The sequence below is a fragment of the Terrapene carolina genome, unplaced genomic scaffold (genome assembly GCF_002925995.2).
Source record: "Terrapene carolina triunguis isolate 2854851 unplaced genomic scaffold, T_m_triunguis-2.0 Scaffold583, whole genome shotgun sequence".
NCBI classification, from domain to species: domain Eukaryota; kingdom Metazoa; phylum Chordata; order Testudines; family Emydidae; genus Terrapene; species Terrapene triunguis.
The window spans coordinates 263,672-273,820 of NW_020664934.1; the positions used below are offsets into that span (position 1 = coordinate 263,672).

At 46.1% G+C, this 10,149-nt stretch overlaps 1 protein-coding gene across 1 annotated transcript in view; it reads right to left on the reverse strand.

Annotated features, from left to right (window-relative positions):
- The window catches only part of LOC112116708 (allantoinase, mitochondrial-like), a 16,998-nt gene extending 16,156 nt beyond the window's left edge, over positions 1-842 (reverse strand). Inside the window, exon 1 of the mRNA XM_026659133.1 lies at positions 665-842. Within this exon, the coding sequence (XP_026514918.1) occupies positions 665-698 (34 nt within the window). The 5' untranslated portion in view covers positions 699-842. The remainder of the gene's footprint in view (positions 1-664) is intronic.
- Positions 843-10,149: the final 9,307 nt, after the last annotated feature.

The following is a 10,149-nucleotide window of genomic DNA, read 5'->3' on the forward strand; positions in this document are numbered from 1 at the left end:
GCATAGTCGCAAACATCCAGCCAGACTAAGTGGTGCTTTTAATTCCTTCCTATGTCTAAAGCTCGGTCTTGCTCCAGTGAAGTCAGTGGGAGTTTTGCTATTGATTTTAATAGGAGCAGAATTTGGCCCCACCCCTTTACAGTTGCAGATTTTCCCCTCACTTTCCTTGAGAAGTGTTTTTCTTCTCATGGATGTGTGCATATGCAGGTGTGTGTGTGTGTGTGTCAGTGCAGGCCTTTATCCAATGGAGACCACCTCCTCTAGCCCCCAGGAAAACAGTATTTGAAGACTTCCCATCGCATTGCACTGCTGCTGGGGGTTCTCACCCCCATCCACTTGCTAACTGCTTGCGGAACCCAAGACAACAGCTCAAGAGACCTCTCCTCCTAGTGCTCAGTGGGTGTGGTTGGAAGCTTGAGGAGCTAAAAGTGGCTACCAATCCAGCTCAGGAGCGAGGACAGGGAACCATGAGAGACCAGCGGGGGTTGGCTAATGTTCAAAGGGATTGATGAGGCCCAGCTCCCTGACCAGAATGTTCACTGGCAGTTTAACCCTGTGGAATTGCTGCCTTTAATCCTGCGAACAGAGCCCTACCGGAGGAGGATTTCTGCCAGCTAGTCCTAAGCGTTCTTTCACCTGGAGGTTGGATCTGTTCCTTACTCACCTGTTTGGGAGGCTTCTCTGTGTTTTGTAGACATCCTAAGCTGGCACGTGCTCTGCCTTTCTACTTGGCACCTCCTCGATGTTGATTCCGCTTGCCTGTCTCACACTTGCGAATGTCTCCTTTTTCAGTGAAGCTCTGGAGCAGGAGAAACTTTCCAAATGACCCCAGTGGGGATTTTCCTCACTCCCTCAGCAGGGATGTGGCAGGGAGGGGATAGTTAATATTTGATGAGCTCTGAGCTTTGCAAACAGACAGCCACTTTTACCCAGTGCAGGCCAAGTACTTCCATGGCTTTGACCTTTGAACTCATTTATTTTGTTTAATTTCTTAGCATAACTTTAGTGCTGTGGCAAGCCACTGAACTGATGACAGTGCAACAGGGGACAAGTGCCAGCTTCCTCGCAGCCCAGCCAGTGAGCCTTGAGCACATTCTGGGAAGAGCACCTCCAGGAGTGCTTCAGCCTTGCTGCTTATCCAAGTCTTCCATTGTACATTCTTTGGAGACAGCTGCAGAGGGTTATGTGAATCTGAACTTTCTGAGATCAAGTTCTTGCTTAGATTGTCAGCTCTCTGGGGCAGGGACCGTTCTGTGTTTGTCCAACACCATGCACACTGGGCTCCTGGGCTATGGCTGAGGTTCCTACGTACTACCACAATATATTTGACTGTGTAGGCAGTTAGATCTTGGAGAAATGCTGATTATTAACTATCATTTTAGAAGCTGTGCATGTCACTGATGATGTTTGTTTACTTCCTTTAGTCTCTCTGATTGAATAATTCCTTAGGTGCAATGCTGCCTCAGTGATATGGCAAAGCAAGCAGACAAAAACATTACATGGTGTGAAAGCACTCCAGGCACTACATCCCATTATCTAGCACCTGCACCATCAAGTGCTTTTGCTTTATTTTTATTGATTTTTTTTTTTTTTTTTTGCATGGCAAGGAAACCAATACTGCATAAACGCTGCACTCTCTTCTTATACTATTAAGCAACCATAATGTCAAAGGCACGTTCAGACCTAATGACACGCTAGTCTAGATTTGGAAATATATGAATTAATAATAAACCTCCAACCTAGGCTTTATTCTGTCCCCCTAGTTAGGCAAATAATTTCCCCAACTGTAGGAAGAGAGAGTCTAACACAAGCAATACCCATGCCTAACAAGTCAAAGTGAGCGTTTAAAATACCCAGGAAAGCCATACTGAAGCTGACCTACTTATCCTTTCTCACAGTAATTAGTACAGTGGCAGAAAGGGGCCCCAACGAGATCAGGGCCTCATTGTAGTACATGCTGTACAACCATGTAGGGCCATCCCCAAGGTGCTTGCAATATAAATACACTGGACAAAGGCAACATACCTTGGCAAAGGCCACCCATGACAGGTTGGGTGCGGGGAGTAAAACCCTGAGTTTCCATGTCTGATCCGCTGGACCATGTTGCGTCGCTACCGTCAGCTACTGCATCCTGCTGGCCATTAATAAGAAGTCAGAATATATATCATAAAAGCAGGCGTAGGTCCATGGAAATCAGCGAAGCTATGTAGATCTGCACCAGCTGAGGAGCTGTGCTCTTGCGTTTCTCAAAAATACAAATGATTTTGTAGCTCTGTACTTTCCCTTGATGGGCCAGAATCCAATTAACAAACCAGCCTACCAACCCCTCTCCTCCCACACTCCCTCAAAAAGCACCAAAGGTTGCCGATCCCTGGTGTATAGGATACTGGACAGGAGTAAGAGTTAATAATATGTAGCTCTTTTCATCAGTAGATCTCACAAGTGCTTTACAAAGGAGGTCAGCCTTATTGTAGGAGCAGCAGTGATCTGTATGCTCTGTATAACCTGTATGTTCAAAGGGTCTGTTACACCTTCCCCCCCTTTTGTCTCCTCTCCCTCTTTGAATACCTGTGAAGTGGCTTTCCCCCTCCCCTCCCTCCTGGAGTGCTTGTGGAATGAATGGGCTGCTTGAACAGCTGGAAAATCAGAAGAGCTCCCAGGTAGACAAGGTGTCTGGGACTCTAATTAGGCAGCGCTCACACACCCAATGCATGGACACTGTCCGAGGTGGAGTGTGACCAACCAGATGCAGCCAAGTAATCTCTAGCCGCAGGCCATGAGGAGCAGGTCTTTAAAAGGGGAAGGGGCCATGTGCTCAGCAGTGCACTCACAAGCTTGTACCTCCCGTAAAGACCCTTCGCCCGGACTGCCTGGCCAGTGGTTCACCGCATTGCATTTCATTGTACCTCGGGAAGACTTACCTTCATCGCACCATCCATTGCTGCGCCGTGGGACACTTACCTTGAAGGATGCTGACATCTCCAGTGCCATGCCTGTCCTGGGAGCGTGAATATGCGAGTGTGAGTGTGACACCGCCCCCCCTTTTGAGTTTAGTTATCAGTATAATAAACATGCTGCTTTCTGCCAAACTCTGGTGGGTCATTAGTTCTCCCTAAGCTTACTAGCTGGCCCAATTTCGGGTAACAAGCCTCATAATCCCCATTGTACTGATGGGGAAACTGACGCACAGGCAGGGGACATGACTTATCCAAGCTCACCCTCCCACAGAACTCAGGTCTCCCAAGTCCCACTGTAATGCTCTATCCACTGACCACACTACTAGCTGAATTTGTTTGACAGCCTAAATCCTGAACCCTGAGTGCAGCCTTTATCTGAGGATTTTCACGCCAGCGAGGGAGATGGAATCCTCCCCACCAGGGCACAGAACATCAGTTTAGTCATTGCTCTGCTAGTGTGATCCCTGGACTGCAGTACTAGCTCTGGCACCCTTTCTCAATGGGGGCGGGGGTTGTGCAGCGCATCTACATGTGAACCTATCCATTGACCCATCGCCTGTCCATCTCTCCTGCTGGGCTACCCCAGAAACAGCTCCTGTGGAGCCCAGTTCCTCTGCGCCATGGAGTGCAGGTGCCCCCATTTCCCTGTGCAAATGCACCATTGCCCACTGTGGTGCTTCTGCGCTAGGCAAAGGGGCTGGAACCAGTGCTCTCAAAGGAGAAACGTGTGCTGGATTTTTTTATATTGTGCTTCTGTTTATAATTTATTGTCACGGACCCATCCAGTAATAACACACCTCTTCAGAACTCCATACACTGCTAACAGATGTTAAAGTGATAGCTCTGATAGAGGCCTGGTCCACACTACCCCCCGACTTCGGACTAAGGTACGCAAATTCAGCTACGTTAATAACGTAGCTGAATTCGAAGTACCTTAGTCCGAACTTACCGCGGGTCCAGACGTGGCAGGAAGGCTCCCCCGTCGATGCCGCGTACTCCTCTCGCCGAGCTGGAGTACCGGCGTTGACGGCGAGCACTTCCGGGATCGATCCCAGAACATCGATTGCCTGCCGTCGGACCCTCCGGTAAGTGTAGACATACCCAGAGAGACATAGATATTTAATGAGCGTTCCAGGTTGATTGGGCTGGAGAGGGTTAATATCTGTTTGTAGGAGGCTGAGGTGGGTGGCAAACAATTGGCTCAGTGTAAATTTTAAATTGTAAAATGATCTTGGCAGCTTTCCCTTTTCGCTTTGTGTTTTTGATGATTTTTTTTTTTAAAGCAAAGGCAGCTGAAGGCTTCTGTGAAACTGGCTGATTGACAGGCTTGGAAATGGCTATTCGTTAGAGTTGCTCCAACAATATAGGCACAGCAGGCACTTGCCTAGTGCAGGGAGATGCTTAGTGGTTCAGTTTGGAGCAATTGTTAATAAAGGTCTAGAGACAGGTTAGAAAAAGAACCACTGAGTTTAGCAAGAATTTAGCTGATTGTCTCGCCAGCAGAGGAGCTTTTCTTTCATCTTCCACCTCCGGACCCTCCAGAAGAATAGAAGCTAAAAGTGTTATGGGCTGGGTTGTGAAGTCCTTCTGTCTCCCTCCTGCTTGCATCGCAACATGTAATGGTGTGAATAAGAGGAGGAACAGTGGGGAGGACACATGGCTCTTGATTTTGTTTTTTGGGGTGGGCTCTGGGTGCCTGAAGACTTGAACAAGCCACTTGGTGACTCCGCCAGGTGGGTCTAAATGATGCAGGCACAGGGTATGGTGAGCACAGGGCATGCTCATTAGCTGTTTGAAACTGCCTGGTTGATTTCCATTGTGGGTAAGTAGCCTGAGAGGACACCCCCTGAGTCCCTCTCTGAGAACGAATTCTAGGGGAGGGAACCAGAGTGGAAATCTCAGTGGTGGAGCAGTGCAAGGACCAGAGAGTGCTGCTGCATGGATTGGGATTCAGGGGCTTTGCCAGTTTTGTTGATTTAGACAGCAGGCAGGGCCGGCTCCAGGCACCAGCTTCTCAAGCAGGTGCTTGGGGCGGCCGTTCTGGACAGGGGCGGCAGTTCCAGGTATTCGGCGGCAATTCGGCGGACGGTCCCTCACTCCGCCTGGGAGTGAAGGACCTCCCGCCGAATTGCCGCCGCAGATCGCGATCGCGGCTTTTTTTAGATCGCGATCGCTGCTTTTTTTTTTTTTTTTTTTTTGGTTTTGGCTGCTTGGGGTGGAGCCGGCCCTGACAGCAGGCTCCCTAACACCTCTGGAGAAGATAAAGACTAGGATGGCTGCAGATTGAGCTAATTGCAGACTGTTGTTGCACAGACTCAAGGGGAGTTTGAAGGAGATTGTGGGGCTATCCTTTGTTTCCCAATTTTAAAGAGCCAGCATGCCCTACAGAGGCACTGGATACCATTCCACAGAGACGGTGAAGGGTAAATATTTCCTCCCAGAAAAGAGCCCTAGAACAATGTATGTATGTACATATGTATAATTATACTCTATACTGAACTTGTGGTAGTAACAAGAACTAAAATTTGGGGACCCCCCCCCTCCAAAAGTGGTATCTTTAATTATCTTGTTATTAAGAACATAAAAACGGCAACGCTGGGTCAAACCAATGGTCCATCTAGCCCAGTATCCTGTCTTCTAACAGTGATGAGTGTCAGGTGCTTCAGAGGGAATGAACAAAACAGGCAATCATCAAGTGATCCATCCCTTATCGTCCACTCCTACCTTCTGGCAGTCAGAGGTTTAGGGACACCCAAAGCATGTCCCTAACAATCCTGGCTAATAGCCATTGATGGACCTATCCTCCATGAACTTATCTAATTCTTCTTTTTAACCTAGTTATGGTTTTGCCCTTCACAACATCCCATGACAATGAGTTCCACAGGTTGACTGTGCGTTGTGTGAAGAAGTACTTCCTTTTGTTTGTTTTAAACCTGCTGCTTATTAATTTCATTGGGTTCTTGTGTTATGTGAAGGGGTAAATAACACTTCCTTATTCATCTTCTCCACACCATTCATGATTTTATAGACCCCCTTAGTCATCTCTTTTCTAAGCTGAACAGTCCCTGTCTTTTTAATCTCATCTCATATGGAAGCTGTTCCATGTCCCTAATGATTTTTGTTGCCCATCTCTGCACCTTTTCCAATTCTAATATATCTCTTTTGAGATGGGGCATCCAGAACTGCATGTGGTATTCAAGGTGTGGGCATACCATGGATTTATATAGCAACATTATGATATTTTCTGTCTTATTGTCTATCCCTTTCCTAATGGTTCCTAACATTCTGTTAACTTTTTAGCCTGCCGTGAAACATTGAGCAGATGTTTTCAGAGAACTATCCGCAATGACTCCAAGATCTTTTTCTTGAGTGGTAACAGCTAGTTGAGTCCCTATCACCATATATGTATAGTTGGGATTATTTTTTCCAATGTACATTACTTTGCATTTATCAACATTGAATTTTAGCTGCCATTTTGTCACCCAATTTTGTGAGATCCCCTTGTAACTCTTCGTAGTCAGCTTTGGTCCTGTCTTCAGTAATTTTATACTGTCTGCAAATTTTGCTATCTCAGTGTTCACATCATTTATGAATATGTTAAACAGCACAGGTCCTAGTACAGGTCCTTGAGGGACTCTGCTATTTATTCCTCCTCTTTGTCAAAACTGACTGTTAGTTTCCTATCTTTTAACCAATTTCTGATCCATGTGAGGACCTTCTTTCTTGTCCCCTGGCTGCGTACTTTGGTTAAGAGTCTCTGGTGAGGGACTGTGTCCAAGGCTTTCTGAAAGTCCAAGTACAGTATATCCACTGGATCACCCTTGTCCACATGCCTGTTGACAGCCTCAAAGAAGTCTAATAGATTGGTGAAGCATGATTTCCCTTTACAAAAGCCATGTGGACTCTATTCTAACATATTGTGTTCAGTTATGTCTTTGATAATTCTGTACTTTACCATGACTTCAGCCAATTTGCCTGAATTTAGGCTTACCACCCTGTATTTGCTGGGATCGCCTCTGGAGAATTTTAAAAAAATTGACATCACATTAGCTATCCTCCAGTCATCTGGTACAGAGTCAGATTTAAGCGATAGGTTACATACTATACATAGTAGTTCTTCAATTTCATATTTGTGTTTCTTCAGAACTCTTGGGTAAATACCATCTAGTCCTGGTGATTTACTGTTTAATTTATCAATTTGTTCCAAAACCTCCTCTATTGACACTTCAATCTGGGACAGTTCCTCAGATTTGTCATCTATAAAGAATGGCTCAGGTTTGGGAATCTCCCTCACATCCTCTGCAGTGAAGACCGACGCAAAGAATTCATTTAGCTTCTCTGCAACAATCTAGTTTTCCTTGAGTGCTCCTTTAGCACCTAGATTATCCAATGGCCTCACTGATTGTTTGGCAGGCTTCCTGCTTCTGATGTACTTTAAAAAATTTGCTGTTAGTTTTTGTGTCTTTTGCTAGTTGCTTTTAAAATTCTTTTTTGGCCTGCCTAATTATACCTTTACCCATGACTTGCCAGAGTGTATGCTCCTTTCTATTTTCCTCAGTAGGATTTGACTTCCAATTTTTAAAGGATGCCTTTTTGCCTCTAACCACCTCTTTTACTCTAAAACATGGCTAAACAGCCATGGTGACATTTTTTGGTCCTCTAACTCTTTTTTTGATTTGGGGTATTGTAGCGGGGCAGTCACGCCACTCCGGCCCTGAAAGGATTAAAAGCCAGCCCTTGGAGAGGGCTGGGGCTGAGAGCCAATAAGAATAGGCTGATTGGGAAGGCAGCCACAGCTGGGGCCATGCCCAATTAGGAGACAGCTGGCCCTAAAAGGGCTGTGATCCAGGAGCTGGGTCAGTCTCTCTCTAGCTCTTGGGAGAGAAGGACCTGGCTGCCTGGGAGCTCAGGGAACAGAGCAGGGCTGGGGAAAGGCAAGAGGAGCTGGGGAGCTCTAGCTTGGTAAATCCCCAGGCTGCGGGCCTTGCTAAAGGCCAAAACTGGGTTGCAAAGGTGCAGCCCGGGGTTAGGCAAAGGCAGCAGGTCCAACCCCCCTTGCAAATGATGAGTGGTTTACAGACTGCAGTCTGCCCCAGTGAGCAGGGGCTGGATGATGACTGGCAGTAGCCACTGAGGCAAGATGGGTTTAGAGGGTGGGGGTTCCCCTGGGAGGGGAGACCCAGAGCGGGGATACTGCAGGGGCAGAACCCTGAGATAAAGGGCACCGGGGTCTGGGCGGGACATGGGGCCTGAGGCAGGTGAGCCACTAGCCAGCAGAGGGTGCTCTGGGCTGAAATTGAGCTAATTCCCAGGATAACAAGCAGGCGGTGCCACACGGGTGAGTCTCACTTTGCTATGAGTATACATTTAGTTTGAGCCTCTATTATGCTATTTTAAATAGTTTCCATGCAACTTGCAGGCATTTCGCTCTTGTGACTGTTCCTTTTAATTTCTCTTTAACTAGCTTCCTCATTTTTGTATAGTTCCCCTTTTTGAAGTGACATGCTATTGTGGTGGGTTTCTTTGGTATATGCCCCCTAACAAGGATGTTAAATTTAATAACCTCATAGTTGCTAAAACTGAGTGGTTGAGATATATTCACCTCTTGGACCAGATCCTGTGTTCCACCTAGGACTAAATAAAGAATTGCCTCGGTCCTTGTGGGTTTCAGGACACGCTGCTCCAAGAAACAGTCATTTATGTTGTCTAGAAATCTTCTCTCCATCCCATTCTGAAGAGACATGTTCCCAATCAGTATGGGGAGAGTTGAAATCCCCCAGTATTATTGGGTTTTCTGATTTTGTAGACTCTCTATTCTCTCTGAGCATTTCAGAATCACCATCATGATCCTGGTCAGGTGGTTGGTAGGCTATTCCTACTGTTCTACTCTTATTATTCAAGCACAGAGTCTCTATCCGGAGAGATTCTAGGGTACAGTTTGGTTCATTTAAGATTTTTACTATATTTGACTTGATACCTTCCCTCACGTATACTGCCAATCCCCCACCAGCACGACTCTGTCATTCCTATATATTTTGTACCCTGATATTGCTGTGTCCCATTGATGGGACACTAGATGGGGAGGGCTCTGAGTTACTACAGAGAATTCTTTCCCAGGTGTCTGGCTGGTGGGTCTCGCCCACATGCTCAGGGTAACCGATCGCCGTGTTTAGGGTTGGGAAGGAATTTCCCCCAGATCAGATTGGCAGAGACCCTGGGTTTTTTCACCTTCCTCTGTAGCATGGGTCACTTGCAGGCTTAAACTAGAGTAAATGGTGGATTCTCTGTAATTTGAAGTCTTTAAATCATGATTTAAGGACTTCAGTAACTCAGCCAGAGGTTAGGGGTCTATTAGAAGAGTGGGTGGGTGAGGTGCCGTGGCCTGCGATGTGCAGAAGGTCAGACTAGATGATCATGATGATCCCTTCTGGCCTTAAAGCCTATGAGTATCATCATTCCACCAAGTTTCTGTGATGCCTATTATTTCAATATTCTCCTTTAATACCAGGCACCCAAGTTCACCCATCTTAGTATTCGACTTCTCGCATTTGTATGCAGTACTTATAAAATGTGACAATATTTAGTTGTCTGCCTTCATGTGATGTCATTGAATGGAACACTTTCATCTGACTGTTTCTCTTCTGCTCCCACCTGTACTTTATCAACTTCTATCCTCTCCTCTTTACTAGACTATAGAGTCTCCCCTTTAATAAATCCTCCCCTAAGGGATGTGTCTGTCTGAAATGAGAGAGAGTATTGGTTAAAAGATCATTATACATACAGACATGAATAAAGTTCTGAGGTCAGTTTTATGGTAGAGATGGTGAGCTTTAGAGTTGCAAAGAGTTCTTTCAGAATTAGTTCCAGGGGTCATAGTCCAACGTCCAATATCAGGGTGACCCAGTGTGGAGCTGAGGACCACCGTCTTGTGACTCAAACTTCCCCCGACGAAGCTTAAGCAGATCTGAGATAACAGGATCAGGGTTCCTTATATAGTTCTCTTGCAGGCTCTTGACAGCATGCAGTCCTTGGGTGAACAATAGGCCATCATTGTGGCTTTGAAGTAAGACCTTCTATTTCCTAAGCACCACCAGTAGTAATCTACATGGATTAGCATTGCCCATCTCCCACAATTTACAGGTAGTTTACTACAAACTTCAAAGAGAAATAAAGTCAATGATATTACTACATT